Source organism: Rissa tridactyla, chromosome 17 (assembly GCF_028500815.1).
Source record: "Rissa tridactyla isolate bRisTri1 chromosome 17, bRisTri1.patW.cur.20221130, whole genome shotgun sequence".
Lineage (NCBI taxonomy): Eukaryota > Metazoa > Chordata > Aves > Charadriiformes > Laridae > Rissa > Rissa tridactyla.
In genome coordinates this window covers 2594724-2612089 of record NC_071482.1, presented here as the reverse complement: position 1 = coordinate 2612089, position 17366 = coordinate 2594724, and the positions used below count along the sequence as shown (strand labels likewise).

Genomic DNA, 17366 nt, shown 5'->3' with positions numbered 1-17366 from the left:
CCTAAAAAAACCCCAGCTACGTCAGTATTGTATAGTGATGGAGAGTTATCCAAAAACTGTGTCATCCTATCACACACTGAAACCCCACCACTTGCGGCGCACGGGGCAGGCCAGCTCTGAAGCATATAGGAAGAGAGAGGCCAGTTTGTGCAGCAAGAGCAAATAGTCTGAGTTAGGGGAAAGCGCAAATAAACTCCAATATAAGGCCAGCATCTGGGCAGAGGGAAGGGAGTGTTGTGGAAAGAAATGGGGTTCGGGTAGCTTCAGTGACCTGGGTGCCCAGGGCAGCCTCGTTGTTACGCCACACCCGCCCACTGCCATTTTGGCTCAAAAAACTTAGTATTTAGCTTTAAAATGTGAAAAATAGTGCAAAAAGTAGCTCAGTCCCTTGCAGAGTCCTCTCTGCAGGTAGCAAATGAAATATGAGAGGGCTGGAGCCCAGCCTGTGTGTTTGAGGGGAAAATACTGAGCTGGTTTTGAGGCATCTGCTTCGTTCAGGGAAAGATGGATAAAACCCTGCAAATGTCCCAAAAGCAAAGGGTGGGAAGGGTGGCCCTGCCAAATCTTATTCCCCTAGACCCTCTGCTACATGGGGATGTGCTCAGTTTCACAAAAAGATAGCCCATTTTGTGGAGCCTTTGAATATTCAAATTGAAAGTATCGCGCAATCATTGATTGTCAAATCATTGGTTTCTAGAGGTTTTAAATACTTGGCATTAGGAGAGAAAAACTCAAACATATACCCGTAGGGATAAAACAATAATATTGTCAGGATCCACCTGGCATTGCCACCAGGCAAGCAGGTCCCTTCGCCCCCAAATTTTAAGCCTGTCGCCTCTCGCCCCCTTCACCTGCTCTGGGGCCAGGGCTACTGCTGCCGCTGCACCGGGTGCCCGGTGAGGTGCTGCCCGCTGCTGCTCAGGATGTCCGGTAAGCCCCGCCGCGCCTCCCACCCTTCTTCCCCTCGCCACCCCAATTTGGGGCAGTTTCGGGGTTCGTCGGGGTCATTTCGCGAGCCAAGTAACCTCGCCTCCCAAGCGAGGAGGAACCGGGGAGGGCAGGGAGGAGGGAAGGAGGAGACAGGGAAGGGAACGAAGGGAAGGGCTCCTGCCCGCCAAGTGCCAGCCCCGGCCGGCCGCGGGGGCGCCGCCGCGGGGGCGCCGGCGGGGCCGGGGCGCAGCGGAGCGCAGCGGGAGCGGGCAGGGCCGGCCCGGGGCCGACGGCCGGCGGGGGGAGCCGGGGTGCCGCAGAGCCGGCTCGGCCCGCCCCGGAGCCGCTCGCCCTCCGGCGGCCATCCCCGCGGCTCCCGGCGGGAGCGCTGCCGGTCCCGAGCCCCTGCGGCGGGGTGGGAGATGCGCTTCCGCCCCCCAGCCTTGTCCCCCACCTCTTCGTGCGCTCCCCGCACGGTCTGCCCTCGCCACGCTGCTCTCGCCTTGCCCTGACCGCCCCGCTTCGTGACCCCCAGCCTGCCCCCGTCACCCTGCTCCTGACCCCCAGCCCACCCTCGCCACCCTGCTACTGACCCCCAGCCCCAGACGCATCACTCTGCCCCTTCCGCCCACAGCCCGGCCAGTTCAGGAGAGCTGGCCGCCGGTAGCCCTGCTCTCGATGCTTCAACTACACCCAGACCACGCTGGGGTCTCGCGGTGCTAGAAAAGCAGGATCCTGGGGGCACGATGCCCTGCCATGGGAGTCGGGGGTGTTGGCTGCCTGACAGCCAGCCCCTGGGTTATAGATGTGTCCATACCTCCCCTGCTAGTTTGTCTTTAAGTTGCTTATAGTATAGCCCCTAGCCCTGCCCAGCTACCTGTGCAGACCAGAGCTAAGAGGCTGTATGCAGCACGAACCCAAACTTGCAGAAGGGGCTGCTAGCTCAGGGCCCTCCCTGGCTATAGGGAGGCCTGGTAACAAGGTGTTTCTTTAAATTGAACCCTTCCCTCCCCGCATTTTCCCCATCTTCAGTTTGTTGAATAGAAACAAAACAGAAAAGTATGAGATGAATATTCCCCAGATGCTGAGACCACAGCTCTGCAAACCTCTCAAGGTCCCCTGGAGGAACCTTTATGCCTGTTACAGCACATCCTCAACCAGAGCACCAAGGGGGCAGCAGGAGGGCTGGGAGTGGGCAGACAGGAGGCTGAAGATGCTGTACAGCCATCAGCAATGGAGAGACGCTATAGCAGAAAAGGACAGTGCATACAGTGTGGGATTTCTTGGATATGCGGGTGGAACCCTTAATCCAGCGCTGTTGCTTATTGCTGCACGCAGCAGCAATAGGACAGGGAACCTTCAACCAGCTGCCTCCACTGGGGAACAGCTGACTGCAGCATGAGACAACACTTGTGTTTGTAGGATGAAAATAATAGCAGAAAGTTAGGTCAGAAACAGAACTGCCAGAGGCTTTAAGTATTTTAGCGTGAGTACAGCAAGTGAAAGTGATTTTTCAGAATAGGTAAATACTTTTACCATTTCCTCTACTAAAAATCCCTCATCAGGTAGTGACTGATGATTGCTGATTGGTTTTGTTGGATTAAAGACATTCTACATGTTTGTTTGAAATAAATGGGAGTTGTACAGAATGAGCAAACTAAAGAGATAATCTAGGTTTTGCAAGAAGTGATTCATGAAAGCACTCATTTTATTTGTGTTTTGTTCAGCCCTATGAATAACTGCCCACATATTTCCATTGTTTTATTCCTGGTCTTCATCCACACATTTATTTTCAGGTCCTAAGAGTGGCAAATATGGTAGGAATTTAAATAAATTCAACAATAGCACCAGATGGAGCTTGGTATTAGGACACCTGGAGAGGGGCAGGGAAGAAGCAGATAGTAAAGAATAAAACACATATGATTTCTAAATATAATCAATGACAACTTTTTCATAAATGTCTGCTTGTTACAAGCTTGACTAGCAAGCGTTAAAAAGGGCTATAAACTGTGATTACAAGTGACTTAACAGTGAACTAGTTAATCATCTGTTTACTCAAGTAGACTCTGAGTAGAGTGTGCCTGAAAACATTCTGGATTTGCTGTATGCTCTGAAAGTCTCCCATCTTGTAAATTTCCACAAATTCTTTCAGGAAAGCCCAAGGTGTATCAAGGTGTTAGAGTAAAGATTACGGTTAAGGAGTTACTGCAGCAGAGGAGAGCACGACAAGCAGCAACTGGTGCAGCGGTAAGTAAAAAAAATCTTTTGGTGTCTGCTTTGTCTCTTCTCTCTTCATCTTTTTTTGCTAAGACTGTAGTCTCTGGACCAAGGAGAGTGCCAAAGTCTGAGTGTAGCAGGCTGTGAGGATGGGGGAGAACATTCAGCCACAGTAACTGCAGCAGTGATCTAAACAGGTGACGGTCCAAGCCATTAGAACAGGGCGAAAGCAGAGCTGGTGTCCAAAACGTAACTCGCTCTAGGATGGAAGAATCACATAGACAAATTTCAGTCCAACTTACAGTTATCACAGCAACTCCAGAATCATTATGCTGGATGAGCAAGGCAGGCCATGGTCACTGCCCCCATTTAAAACGTGGCCCGGCCAGGCTGAAGCGTGCACAAAACTCTTTTGCAGCATCAGGTGAAGGATATCCCCAGCGCGTGCCTTCGACCCGACCTGTGCAGCTTTGAGGAGCAACCAGTGCAAAGCTCTGTCACACTAAAGCTCCCCTAACTTCCCCCTTTTCCACAAGTCTCAGCCCCTCAGGAAGCTGCTTCCAGCTGTCCCCCCCCTGCCCCTGGAGGCTTTCTCTTGTCCAGGAAATGAAGGCACCAGAGGTCCAGTGCCTACAGCACCTCCCAGGCAGTGGAGAGCATCTGGGAATTTGGGACTTAGCAACAGCCCCAAATTTTGGCTAGCAGAAAGGAAGAACACAAGGCGTGGGCAAAGAGCCCTTAAGCAGAGCTCCATCCTGCTCCATTAGGGCTCTGTAGCATAATATACAAGTGTGCTTGACTGAATTCAGGTCTCCAATGTTTTTCGTGTCACCTGGGCAGCTTCTAGCCCCATCCCTTCTAAAGGGGGGGACAGAGGTCTCTGTGTGTGTACACACACACATCTACTCTCTCTCTCACTCACTCTTCCAGTCTTTGTAGGAGTTCTCTAGCTCCAGCCACCCTAGGGATTTGCATAAAGAGGTTGGTAAATCATTACTTCTTCCTGATTCATGACTTTACAGGTTTGGATGGTTTTCAGATTTCATCTCCCACCTCCTGTTCCTTGTTGCAGCTGATTGCACAAAAAGCTGCTCAGCCTGCAAGCCATGGGCAGGGAGGCCTGGGTGGACAGTGCACAAAACTGCTGGGCTTTGGAAACGCTGGGTCACTCCTCCCCTCCAGCCCTAACGGAAGCAGCCTCTTCATCACAGCCAGGTGTCACAGGGCTGCGCAGAACTGGTTTTCGCTTCCCACAGCGAGTTTACACAGTGCTTGTTTTGCCCACACAGGAAAAAGTGAAAAGTGGCAGTGCAGGAGGTTACCTTTGTCATCTGCAAAAGGTACGCATTGTCCCGGAGAGGCCCCAGAGGTCAGGGCCGGCAGGATAAACTGCCTCTGTGCACTGAAAAAAGCCGAACCTGAAAACTTCTGCTGCCGGCAGTATGGCTCTGTCTGCCTTGTTACACATCTGCAGCCAAAGAGAAAAGGGGTAGTCCTACAGGCTCTTTCAGCCCAGAATAGCCAGTATTTAATGAATTAAATGCACAAGAACGTGGTGGGAAGTTGTTGCTTGGGAAATGATCCACTAACTCGAGAGCATTTTGAATAAAGGAAATGAAGAAGTCTGTATGAATTAAAACTGAGGAAAAAAACCAGTATTTGTAGTTGCAGAGAAAAATCCTTGTCCCAAACAACAAGCATCAAAACTCCTGTTGCTTTTGGGGTGGATTTCTCTCCTCCGGCAGGTCAGGCTGCTAGAGCAGATTGATCTGTCCGCTTCAGCTTCCAGCATCCCTCAGAAAATAAGACTGTCCATTTTCATAGAGGCACATAGCTGTGTTAGAGTGGGGAGCGATGTTCAGAGCTGGTTCTCAAGTGACATCAACACCAAGCACGGCGACCCAGTCCGATGCCCAGCCATGGGGATACCTGCAATTGTCTTAGTCACGTTTCAAGAGTTATTGCTTACAATTTATTAATTACTCATTCTCAATCATATTTATGCCTACAAATTCTTTGGGATCCCCTCACTGTGGAATTCACGATCCTAGAAATTAACAGATGTTATGTTTCAAAGGCTGCCACAATCTCTGCTGAATTAACAGTAATAATGAAGTAGGACGAGCGCACCAGAAGGTGCTGTATCAAGGGCTTTACACCAGGTTGGTGTTGTGCTCCTCCAGTGCCGTTGTAGGCTCAGGGAAAAATCATGTTACGCATGCTAATCTTGTTCTGCCAATGCTAGGGAAGTTTTCTATGTCACAGCCATGAGGTAAATAAGGTTTACATAAATAGGCTGAAGCAAAATCCTGACTTACCTTAGCATGCAGAAAAATGCTCCCCTGTGTTACAGTGTATACAATTCCTTTTCTTCCCTTCTCTTTGGTCAGGTTTCTTGGGGCAGCAGCATCCAGTTTTCAGAGTCTGTGTCTCCTCACCCAGGTTGGTACAAAGCCCATCCACATGTTCCTTCCCACCCCCTTCCCATTTTTTCCCACAGCGCACAGTCTTTCCAGCCCTTGGCTGAGGCAGGCACTGCCAGATAACTGGCAATGCGGCCAATCAGCACCTGAAAGGAGCCCACGAAATGCAGATGAGAATGCCGTGAGGCCAGCAGGGTACATATAACGCCATCCAGGAGCATGCTCACATGCTCTCATTTGTGCAGTTTATTTTTCCCACAGCAAGGAGCAAGATCCCCTTCAGGAAGGGATGCTCATCCCCTAAGGAGCAACACTGCTGGCGTCACCTTCTCCAAGCTGCAGTCTGTGGGTCCGATTGGAGTTAGAGGGCCAGGTCGCTCTGGAGCACGTTGCTGAGCTCCAGCAGAGTTGGCTGCTCTGACTCTCCTGGCAGCATCTGTAGGAGTGAGAGGAGTATCAGGTTTTCAACAATACAAAGAGTTCCTTCCTCCTAATGTGAACATCCAAGGAACAGGGGAAGGGGTGGGGGCAATAGCACTTTGGGCTCACAGGTCCTTCAATTATTCCGCAGCCAAAGCAGAGAGACCTAAAAGGTTGGACAGGTGTGAATATATACATTGTATGGACAGGGAAATTATTAAATCATCAATATTTAGGAATCAATTTCCTTATGTTAACACAGAAACATGAGACATACCAAAGCTTTTTCGTCTGGAAAGTCTCCATCTGCTTATGTATTTTGTGTGCTTCTCACTTCCTCCCCACATCCAGCTAAACACTGCCACCTTGAACCTGCAAACAATGATGACTAAGTGACTCTACCCATGTGCAGTTCCATTGCCTTCATACCTGTGCCCCTCTAGGTGCACAGGGCTTTTGCTTTTAACCATATTTGAACACAGCATGAAAGGATAATAATTCTGAAAAGTCAGACTCGCGGTGAAACTGTGGGGCCAGATTCTCTAGGAACTTGCACTTTCGCCAATAATGGTATGTGGACGCAATGCCGTGTCGTCCATTTTGTCAGCTCAGAAGTTTGTCTCCTATCTGTCTCTTTGGGGGATAACAGAGCAAATTATTCCTCTGTTATCCCCTTCTTCCTGCAGATGTAGATACCCTGCACCTGCAGACTGGGTGAGGCAAAGGCACAGGCCATCTGCCAAGCTGTGAAGCATAAATCACTGCATGGCAAGCTTCTAGGTCTGTAAACAGTTGACGTTTGAAGGGAGGCCAGAGGGTCAAGAGCCTGAGGGAGTTTCCAGCTGGATCCCTGTCCAAAATGGCTGGAGCCCAAAATGTTTCCAGTAGTATTTAAAGAGCTTTGGAGCTTTGCAAGGGGACCAAAGTTCTCAAGTTAATTGCATGCTTTTAGGCCTCTCTCTCCTGGTGTCTGCTTGCCTAGAAAATTCATCCTGAACTTGAAGGACATCTTTTCTTGTCTAAATCCACAGGGCTACTGAACACATGAGAGTACTGAAACCTGACCTAGGGCAACACTCACCCTTTGTGAGATCAGATACTGAATAATCTGCTACTGTCTGGTTTACCTTCTCTTCTAGCACCTTTTGATGCAGAACCCATCTCTTCCGCTCCCAACTATTGTCCATCGTGGCAGTTTTCGAATTGCCTCTCCTGCGAAGAAAGCCCTAGCTATTTGGAGCAGCTGGTAGATTCCTGTCTTCAGACAGATGTGCCCTTAGACCCAGCCTTCAGTGCTTTCCAGACATCCTCACACTACACCTCAGATGCCTTCCAGCCAGTCCCACTGTGCTTTAACCAGGGCCTGGTAAGCTTTGTGTCCCAGGGGAACAGCCACAGGCGCACTCTGAGGGAAGATGGGGAAGGGAGTCACATCCTGGGTCAGAACAGCAGCAAATTGATTTGGAAATGTGGTTGCTTTTAGGGGCATGGGGTACAGCCACAGCAATGCAGGCTGCTTGTGTGGACTTCTGCATGGTTTCCCATTGGAAGCAGAGGACAGGGAGGCCCAGGCAAACCTAGAGACAGGCTGCAGAATAGGGAATGTCCCTTCTACAGACCCTGTAGACTTCCTGCAAAAAATAGCCCAGCTCCTGCTAGTGATTGTCTAACTTGAAGAGATGTTCCCTATTAACACTAATGTCACAGGACTGCCTCTTGGGTTTAGCCTTCCAAGGGCCGAATGATCTCCCTGGGTAGCCAGACCCTCCTGAGAAAGGCAATGGCATGGAAATTTTGGCTGCTGTCCACATTTCCCCAAATGACACCCTGAAACATCCTGGGTTTTGTTGCCTTTTTTTTTTTTTCTTCTCTCTAACTCTAGGCTTCTGGATCCCCCAATTCAGCTGATCTCTCCAGCACATTAAACTATAGCTGCTCTCCTCCTCAGCTATCTCCTTTCACCCCGCTGACCCACAGCCCACCCTCTGCTCTGGACGCCAAGACCTATGACTACCCTGCAGAGGAGTGGTCCTGCCATACCCCCTCCCCATACACCACCTCCGCCTGCTGCTGCACCGCCTGTGGCTCCCAGCATGTGGATGACGGGGTCCCGCAGTACTTCCCCTGCCCCAGCACGGACTGCACGGACTACCTACTGCCCATGGCCATGGCCGACGACTTCTTCAGAAGGGATAGGAACTGTGACATCTGCTATAGCTAATGGGGACTGTGGTTTTACACATCCACTGTATCCAAATCAGATTAATTGCCCATGAACTATGCAAAGTTGCGCTGCCTAACACAGTCCAGTTTATTCTTCACTACTCACATATTTTCTACATGATGTTTTCACTACATTAATCCTCCTGTCTTGTATGGTCAAGCGTGTTTTGTTGTTGTGGTGGTGGTTTGGGTGTTTTTTCCCGTTTGTTTTTGTTGTTGTTTTTAAAAAATCCTAAACTGCCTTACCAAACACATGTCATTAAACCAGCTCTTTTTGATACAAATAAATAACTTGGTATGCATGCTGAAGCCTCTTCATTCCTCACGTGCTAAATGTCAGTGCTTTTCTCTTCTGCTAACAGTCTAGGATCCTGGCCCTGTTCTCACAAAGGTGAGGCAGAGAGACTCTCAGCAACCTATACAAGGAGCAACTACTCAGCAGTATGAAAGCTCTTGCTTACCATTTCCAGCAGATAAAAAGTATTTTTGCATCTCAGCACGCAGCACACTATTCAGAGAGGAAGCTGTGCAGCACCCTGCTCTGAGATGGATCTGCACCTTCTTAGACACTGCTTCTGCTCAGGCTGCCATGATGATACTCTGTAGCGGTTCTTGCAGAAAAGGAAAACCACTGTTTTCCATGCGAGCTCAGGGCTTAGCCCCTGAGCCATGCGCCAGAAAGGCCTCTCGGGCCTGCACGGAGGGTGAATCCAGTGCCAGACTTCTTTGGCTGCTGCTCAACACCAGCTTCCCCGTGAAGGCAGAGTTTCAGTGCGAGGCTGATGTAGTTCAGTAGCCCTTTGTATAGTTTGGTCCGTTGATAGCAGGTTTTCTCCACCTTTCAGCATAATCAACTGAACAGGAGATAAATGATTATTTTTTTAAAGTGGATAATGGGGAAGTTATGTAAGAAAGGCAGGTATTGCTTTTGCAGAGGAGAAAAGCCTTCCCATCAGTGGTGGCATAACAAGGGAATGACCAAGACAAAGAGGCTCCAGCAAAGGCTTGTAGAACATCTCTTATCACACAGACAAAAGGACAAACTGATTCCTACTGGATTAGTGTCTAGAAGGGCAGTCAAACATTTAACCAGGGCTAATGGCATTGAGCAATCTTTTACCAAAAAGGAAAGAAATAAACTAGTCAGACAATCCCTTTAGGTGTAGCATGAAGAGAAGTAAACAGAGGCGGGACATGCGGGAAGAATTTTAGGCGCCTGGGACAGACTGTGAACCCTGGAGTACCCAACCAATGGGAAACAGGGGAGGGAAAAATTCGGTCGGGATTAGGAAATAAAAAGGTGTGTTTCAAGAACTGAAAGTGTGCCTCCTTGCTAGGTCACCCGCTCTTGCAAGAACGTGAATAAAAGTGTGCTTCACAGAGGATTCTGCCTGAGCCTATTTCATTTGGACCGGAACTTATTTCTCACAGGTATCACACCTGAGGTATTCCCTGTTTCTTGCATAAACCCAGACCTTTCTAAGACTGTCCCTCACCTCCTTTTAATACCACTTGGTGAGGGAGACTGCCAAGACCCCAGTTTCTCAGCTGAGCACCTAGACTGGAAAGAAAGAGGCATCTCTCCATATTAAATCCAACACAAATGAAAAAAATAACTCGCCTGTAAAGACAAATACATAATTTAACTAGCAGTATCCTCACCTTCTTCTCCAGACACTTCTACAGTTAGCTGAAAAGCTTTCTTCTCCCCAGAGCTGAAATTACCCATATGGCCGAGGATGCAACAGACACACGTATGTGGCTGGCAAATAGAGAGGTTTCCTTCATTCTACCAAAAAAAAACCCAAAAACCAACAACCAATATTTCTTCACCCTGTGAAATCTATGAAGAACTAAGGGTAACATTTTTTAATGAGACTTTATATAATACCAGTTATGTCAACCTTCTATCCCATGCAGCCTACAGGGTTCTCATCACTTAAATTCCGTATGAGCTAAAAATGGCTTTTTTTCCCCATGTCCAATCCAGGTCCCTGGACAGGATGTTTCATTTCTGTCATGCTAGACAAGGAGATTACACAGAGATAACCATACCTTTTCAACATCCAATTCCTTTACCTTATGCAAGGCAGCAGCTGTTTTGCCAAAATTTGCTTTAAAGTACTTCAACAACTTTAAATAATATCTTCCTCTCTCCCCTATTGTTACCTGATTAATCTCAGAGTTGGCCCAAGTGATAAATGCCTTCAGTCACAGAAAGCTTATAAACAGGAGATAACAGCTGTGTCTTTGCTGCAGTTAAAGCTGTGATTACCCCTGCAAAGAGACACTCTGTCATTTCAGCAGTGCTTCAGCCCCAGAGTGTTATCTCACTGGAGGGTTACACTTCTACTGTCCCAGCCTGCTTCGCAGATTGCTTAGTGCTGGCTACTCCTGCCACCTGCTTGAGGAATGGGCACACCTTCAGCCATGTGTCAAAGCCCTTTATTACCAACATGAAAGAGCCACAAGAAGATAAGGTTGAGGCAAGATATTTGGGGCTTCTAGTGGAAATTGGGTGACCACATCCTCCCCGTGGGTTGGCAACGTTGGCCTGAGCCTAACAGAGCCAAGAAGAGGTATTCTCATGTAGCAAAGGAAAGAGCATGTGAAAATGCTAAGTAAGCATTCAACAAGGAGAGTGCTCGTATTAACACATTTTACAGCAAGGTTAGTAGTATCCTGGTCTACACAACAGTGCCAGCAAGGAAGTCAAGTATTACAGTCTAACAACATATCTCTCACCTCCATATCAGGCAGATATATAAATCTAATACATTACCAGCAGATTGCACATTTATCAGTATATTGTGGCATAGCTCTGTACAGCTATCAGTGGTTATACTGCATCTCCAAAAAGGACTGCTGTGTGCACACTGGTGTGCTGTGGAGGGGTTGTGCACATCATTGAACCTATGGCTGCTGTTTAGGCATGACCACTTAGGAATGGCAGTGTGAGCACAAGCACTACAAACCACCCTACATCCCATTCTTATTCCTGTTCCTTGGATGTTGTCAGACTCAGGCAAAAAAAAAGCACCCCTCCAGTGGGGGGAACTGTCTCTTGAAGTGCTGGGCTGGTCTTGCCACTGAGCCTCCACACTCCAGGGCTCACAGGTGGCTGAGGTCCTGAGATGGGAGCACGCAGTGTGTTCTCAAAGACAGCAGATATTTAACAGCTGTTGGCCTCATGGTGCATGGGACCAGCTGCTCTGAAATTACCAACCGCTCTGCTGGGACAAGGATATTTCCAGCAAAACGTTTCTGTGCGCTGGGGTCTGTGTTAGGGTCCATTAAGTAAGTCCATTAAGTAAGCAGCGCTGTCCTCCATTCCTTGCAGCCTCTTCCTATTTCTCTGCTACTCTTTCTCCAGTTGTTTTGCAATCCCCCATGCCAGGGACTGCAAACGTGTTTTAGACACCGTTCCCCAACTCCATGTCAATAGCTCCAGGTGACACATGCAATGCAAGTAAAAGCTTGCTGACTGTTGACACAATGATGTCTTGTGGACACAAGCAAGGAAAAAAAAAACAACAGAGGAGGACTATTCAAAGGTTGATTGTGCATTTTCTGGCTATGAGGAACATAATCTTTCCTTCTTTTACCCCTCTCCTCTCTTCCTTCCCCCGCCCCCCCCCCCCCCCCCCCCCAAAAAAAAAAGGCGGGGGTTAAAGGAAAGTAGCTTGGGTCATAACTCCAACAGTGCGGGCACTGCACTAAACACTGGCACTCATCAGTCCCTGCCAGGTGAAGTTCTGCCAGCCTATATAAACCTATGTTTACACAAAAGTGAGGATCACCCCATTCTTACAAAAGCCATGAATAACTCCAGAAGTAACACGCAGTTACAGAGAAAATAAAAGGTTCTTATTTTCACATTGTCTACCAGTTGCACAGAGTATTTGATCAAAAGGTTTTCCTTGCCAACCGACTAGTGACTTTTCTATGGTGCCACTCTGAACATTTGTTTGGCGATAACAAGCCTTTGTTATTAACAACTTATCCAAAGCCACAGGTAGGAAGAGATAAACTGTGCAAATAAAGGGGTATCACACACTGCCAGTACCGCTAAGGTTATAAAGGTTATAAAAGATACATTTCCCCTGAAATAGTCATAAAAAATTGAGGGGTTAACCATGAACTAAGATACTGCTCAAATCAATGAAATTCACCCCAGCACAGAATACTTAACACTCAGGCCACCTTTGAGCCTTCAAAGGAATTTTCTTGATACACAGGCCAGGAACTGCCTGGCTTGACAGGGAAAGGTGCTTTACATGCAGCAGCCTCCAACTGTCTCGTGGATCCAGTCCAAAGACAATATGAACAGCTTGTTGATTGTGTCTGGCTTCAGAGAAGGCCTCTAATGTATGAGCTTTGGGAAGCTGAACACAGATGTGCCTGTAGAGAGAATGAATCCTTCCTGGGTCGGTCATGGGATCTTCCCTCTGCAAATCTCATCTATCAGCTCTTGAGTAGCACAGGCTGCCAGGGCAATGCTTTGAATGAAGCCACATCTACCCCTCCCCAGACTGATATTTTCCCTGATATTCTGGAGATGGTGATGCTTACAGACTGCAAGTCACTGATGGTGTTGCTCTGTATTAAATATCCAACAGCAGGCAGATGAAAAAATAAAGAGATAAAGCTACCCTAGAAAACAGCTCATGTATTTTTTTCACTTGCTGCAAAAAGGACTTCTGTTATCTCATAGACATTTCTAGATGGCAAAAGTCTTTACATTTTTCCTGGTGCATCACATGCCACATGCTGATCACAGTTTTACAGTTTTGTTGCTAGCAAGTTCAACAAATGGATATTTTATTGGCCATATTATCTTGACACACAGTACTAACTCACCAACGCAGTTATCACTCAATTCAAGGCTTGTTATAACATCCCTTCAAAGTAAGAAAGCACATGCTTTTGCTGGCCTATGCCCAGATATATGCAAATTTATGCAAATACATGCAAATCCACATCTACTTTTTTGTCAGCGGATGTTGACAGGTTTGTAGATATGATGTAGTGAGGAGCAATAGCAAAACAGCAGAGAGCAGGGCTGAGAAAGTTGAGACGATCTCTGTATTTCTTAGGAGCTTTTGTTCAAGTCTGCTGAACAGTTGTTTAAACAGTCCAGGTCTATAAGACAGACAAGTGCTTTAGAAAACCCCATCCCTTTGAGTTAGTGGGTGATCAAGGAAGTTACTGCAGTGATTTAAGACATCTGCCCTTCATCTTATTGTTCAGTCCTGTTAGAAAATAATAACTTGTGCAACATTGAGAAATCAGCGACTATAATTCAGAATGTGTACTGAAGATGAGACACCCTGTGTGAAAGGGTTGTCAAAACATGGCTCTCACTCCCTTCAGGCATCTAATTTCAACCCTATTGACCCAGCAGAGACACTGTTGCTGGTTGATTGCACAGCAATTCACAAATCATTTCACTGAAAGAATAAGAAGAATCTATTAAAACGCCCCCTTAGATATGAATGGGAATAGGAGAGCACTTACCACATTGCACTCTGACCCTGCTGTGTACAGGCCCACACAGCTCAAAGGTTTCCTACCCTGTCCATGCCTAAAAGCTGTTGAAGACCCAAAGGAAGCCTCTGTCTCCTATACAAGCATTACTTCAGGTGAGGGTTCAGCTCCCCACTCTGACGTGCTTCCAGAGCTATTCTTTGCCATCAGAGCTGGAGACTTGGATTGGATCAGAAGCCTCAAAGAGGAATCCCTTCATTGGGAAGCACTCAGGAGCCACACGAACCTGTGCTGCTGAGAACCTGCCCCGTGTACTTGCTCTTACAAGCATCTGTTTTCTTTTCTTGGGGTGGGGTGAGAGGCTGTGGCAATGCTGCTTCAGCAGCTGCTTCAGCTTTCTTTCACAAAGTGCTAAGAAATAGGGTAGCAGCAGCTTGCAGGAACCCTCGTTTGGAGCTCTTCAGTTCAGATATCCACTCACTCAGTGAAATACAGCCACAGATGACGCCTCAGGCTGATGTGACCTCTTCCATCCAGTCTTTTGCCTTCCCTCAGGTTCCTGCATTCCCAGGCTAGCAGGAACAATGGAGGTAATTGCGCATCACAAAGGCGTCAGTATTTCAACCGGTACCTCTCTACAGAGCCTAACAAGAGGCAGGGTTCAAGCATGTCTTAAGAGCAGTATTTCTCAACCTTTCATAGCCAAACTACCATCTTGTGTTCAGTCACCACCGTGCGTCTCAGTTGCCACCAAATCAAAGGCTGGCTGTACTTCGAACATTTACTTATTTATGTAACAGCCATTTGCTTTGCTTCCCTCCTTGCTTGCAAGCAATACTTGGGGTTTATTAGTATTTTTTGATAACAAAATAAAGTTTTCAACCATTTGAAAGCTCATCTTCTGATATCTTACATGATACTCATGGTCCACAGGTTGAGAAACACTGTCATCCCACCCTGGTTGAAAGACTCTAGGAGCAGGGAGACGTCGGTTAATCACCCTCACAGTTTTTCTAAGAGGCCTTGTGCAATTAGCAAGCTGAAGTTGAAGCCATTCCAGAAACTGCAGGCAACCTAGGATCTGGCATTTCGGCAACAGGAAACGAATGCAGATGCAACTTTCCCTTTCTTCAGCAAATGCCTAACCTGCAAAAAAATGTAGTAGTTCATAACGCACCGTCTGAAACTGCATGCAGACACCCTAATACATACATACACACACTTATATACATGTATATGTGTAACTAAATACACGTGTAAACATATCAGAGACTACAATGAGCTCCAGAAGCCTTTTCATATCTATAGGCATGAAACCCGATCATCCCTTGAGATTTGCTGCCATTATGAAAGAACTACACATTGATACCGCCTCAGATGTATTCAGAGTATGAGCTAATGCCTGCTTTGTGTTCCTCAATTATGTATTTACTAAAGCAGGGAACCCCCAAGTCTACACCACTGCAACATCAGACCCATGTCACACGACTTGTCCTCACTGTTCCCCTGGCAAGGACAGACAGCTGTGGTGTGCACAGATGTGTTCAGAAGCAGCAGCAATGTGGACCATGTACCTGATCCCCAGCTTTTCCAGAAGGAGCCATGTGGATTGGCTGATCGTTGTCTAAGTTTCGGATGCTCGGGTCTGCCCCGTGGTCAAGGAGCAACTGGACGATTTCTTTCTGATTCTTGTCATGAGGCAATGCAGCTGCCATGTGCAAAGCTGTGTTGCCATGTGCCTAATGTAGTAGAAGAAGAAAAAAAAAAAAAAGAAAAGAGAAACCTCCTGATAAGCTGTGCTACCCACTCAGAATTGGAGATTTGTGAAATAAGAGCTGAAGAAGCTTCACACCATTACTTACCGAGAGGTGAGGAAGTATCCCTGCTCTGTTTCTCCCATGTATGGCTGTTCATGCAGGAGATTTGTAGGTTTAGATTTTTCTCTCTGATAGAGCACTACAAATTGGGGGGCTTTGGGGCTTTGGGTACACCTATTAAATAGTCCTGTATCAGCAACTTTCCTAATCAGTCTGCAACCCCCTGCTAAATCGCACCCTCACGTAAGCAGAGACCTGATGAGGTTTTTGAAAGATAGAAGGATAGAGGCAATGTACCATGCATATTTACCCAGGAGAAACAACAGGAACTATTACACTGGGAAACATTTACGTCAAACTAAGGGACACAAAGCACATTATGTTGTGCTACCCATCACACACGGGCCATGCAAGCATTAAAAACAATAGACCCATTTGTGCTCCATACATCTCCACTGCTCCCTTTTACAATCACTTACAAGTGCCAGAAAGCTGCAAAGAAACTTTGACAGAAGTGAAAGGCAGACCCAATAGTGTATAGGTTATATGTGAGGCTCAGACTGTTCTCTTGGATACCAGGCATCTTTGTGCGAGTCCTCCCAGGTCAACAAAGTCCTGGCATTAAGAAGAGGTGCTTTGAAAGGTACCAAGCTGTCCTGGGGGCCCAGCTAAGCCAGACTCCAGCAGCCCGTGTCCCTCAGTGACTTTGTGTACTGTGGACCAAACAGGCCTGCAGGTGGCTTGGCTCTGCAGCAGACAAAATAAATAATGTCGGGCTCCAAATCTTCTCCTAGTTCCTTCCCAGAGTGATGAAGGTAACGCTTGGCTTTATTTTCATGGCACTGTCATTCAGAAGAGTCCTGAGGTTAAGAGCCTACTTAAGCATATATTAACTCCAGCTTTTTCAGTAACAGGATTTGCACAGAAACGATAGACAAAATTTGTTGTGAAGCCACGTGGGGGCGCAGGACAGAGCTTACTGCAATTTGCTGCAGAAAAGCTCCGGTATCACCAGACCGTATAGAAATCTGTGTCCCTGCCTAGTCAGGTATGACTGGTAACGGTTTTAAATGAGAAAAACCTAATAAGCAAATGCATAAGGCAAGGTATTTTTAGTCTGCAAAAAGTCTCATTTAGGCAGCTGTATATTTTTTCTCTCAGAAATGATCATACGTTGTCCTGAACTTGGAATGATTGGACAAAAATTGCAATGTGTATTCCACTTGTTAAAAGGAATACATATGAGTTTCAGGTCCTATTTAACACTGAGACATAAGGGACACTGAAGCATAAAACAAAATAGCAAAATTTTAACAACTGTTCTCAGACAAGGCATTTTTTACAAGCCCTGAACAAGCAGATCCTTGTCAATTTTATCATCCCATAGAGTCAAGGGATAGTTACAAGCTCTTTATAGGACTTCTCGTTAAAATGGGAACATCTGCATTTGTTTGCTGCATCTTAGTGGCAGAAGCACTTAGTAGCTTCCAAATCCAGGCATGGGGCGAAGAAAACAAGGCAATCTGACAATGCCTCATCTTGAAGCCTCCCATTGACTTTAATAGGGCTTACGCGAGGCAATGGTCCAGACCAGCAATATCTGGGCTCTAGGAATCCTTCAGGTGAAAAATACCTCAAAGACCTCGATGCTTTTCTCGTTGTAAAAACCACAACGAAATGAATTTAGAATGAGACAACGACAGCAAGCAGTGGGTGAGCCACGTAAGCGAAAACGTGGAATCCAGCATCCCTGTTTTCTTGTCATCTGCATGCTCGGAAGAGCGAAAAAGCCAGGATGGGTATCAGACAACCTTCCCATTGTACTTCTCACTGTTCGAGACAGCTCACC

The 17366-nt window shown here is 47.1% G+C and overlaps 2 protein-coding genes and 1 long non-coding RNA gene across 4 annotated transcripts in view; 1 reads left to right on the top strand and 2 right to left on the bottom strand.

Moving 5' to 3' along the window:
* Positions 1-836: 836 nt before the first annotated feature.
* POU2AF3 (POU class 2 homeobox associating factor 3) lies at positions 837-9591 on the top strand. Its single transcript, XM_054223267.1, has 5 exons — positions 837-930; positions 3083-3177; positions 5538-5589; positions 7130-7356; positions 7873-9591. Exons 1-5 carry the CDS (start codon positions 924-926, stop codon positions 8209-8211), a joined length of 720 nt encoding a protein of 239 aa, XP_054079242.1. The 5' UTR covers positions 837-923; the 3' UTR covers positions 8212-9591.
* LOC128918711 (uncharacterized) lies at positions 2570-6575 on the bottom strand. Its single transcript, XR_008469669.1, has 3 exons — positions 5466-6575; positions 4470-5086; positions 2570-3406 (listed from the first exon to the last, which is right to left on the bottom strand). It is a non-coding gene; the product is annotated as an uncharacterized LOC128918711 (long non-coding RNA).
* Positions 9592-12945: 3354 nt separating the features above from the next.
* POU2AF1 (POU class 2 homeobox associating factor 1) overlaps positions 12946-17366 on the bottom strand; it is a 28130-nt gene continuing 23709 nt past the window's right edge. For both annotated transcript variants that reach the window (XM_054223191.1, XM_054223192.1), the window contains 2 exons: positions 15275-15439; positions 12946-14846 (listed from right to left, as the gene is read on the bottom strand). The gene's annotated coding sequence lies outside the window, so the exon portion shown is untranslated. The remainder of the gene's footprint in view (positions 14847-15274; positions 15440-17366) is intronic.

Bases quoted from the DNA above. Each gene is read 5' to 3' on its own strand.
- POU2AF3 (XM_054223267.1), top strand. The intron at 3,178-5,537 runs GTAAGTAAAAAA...CTCTTTGGTCAG, and splicing joins AAGCAGCAACTGGTGCAGCG to GTTTCTTGGGGCAGCAGCAT. The intron at 7,357-7,872 runs GTAAGCTTTGTG...CTCTAACTCTAG, and splicing joins TGTGCTTTAACCAGGGCCTG to GCTTCTGGATCCCCCAATTC.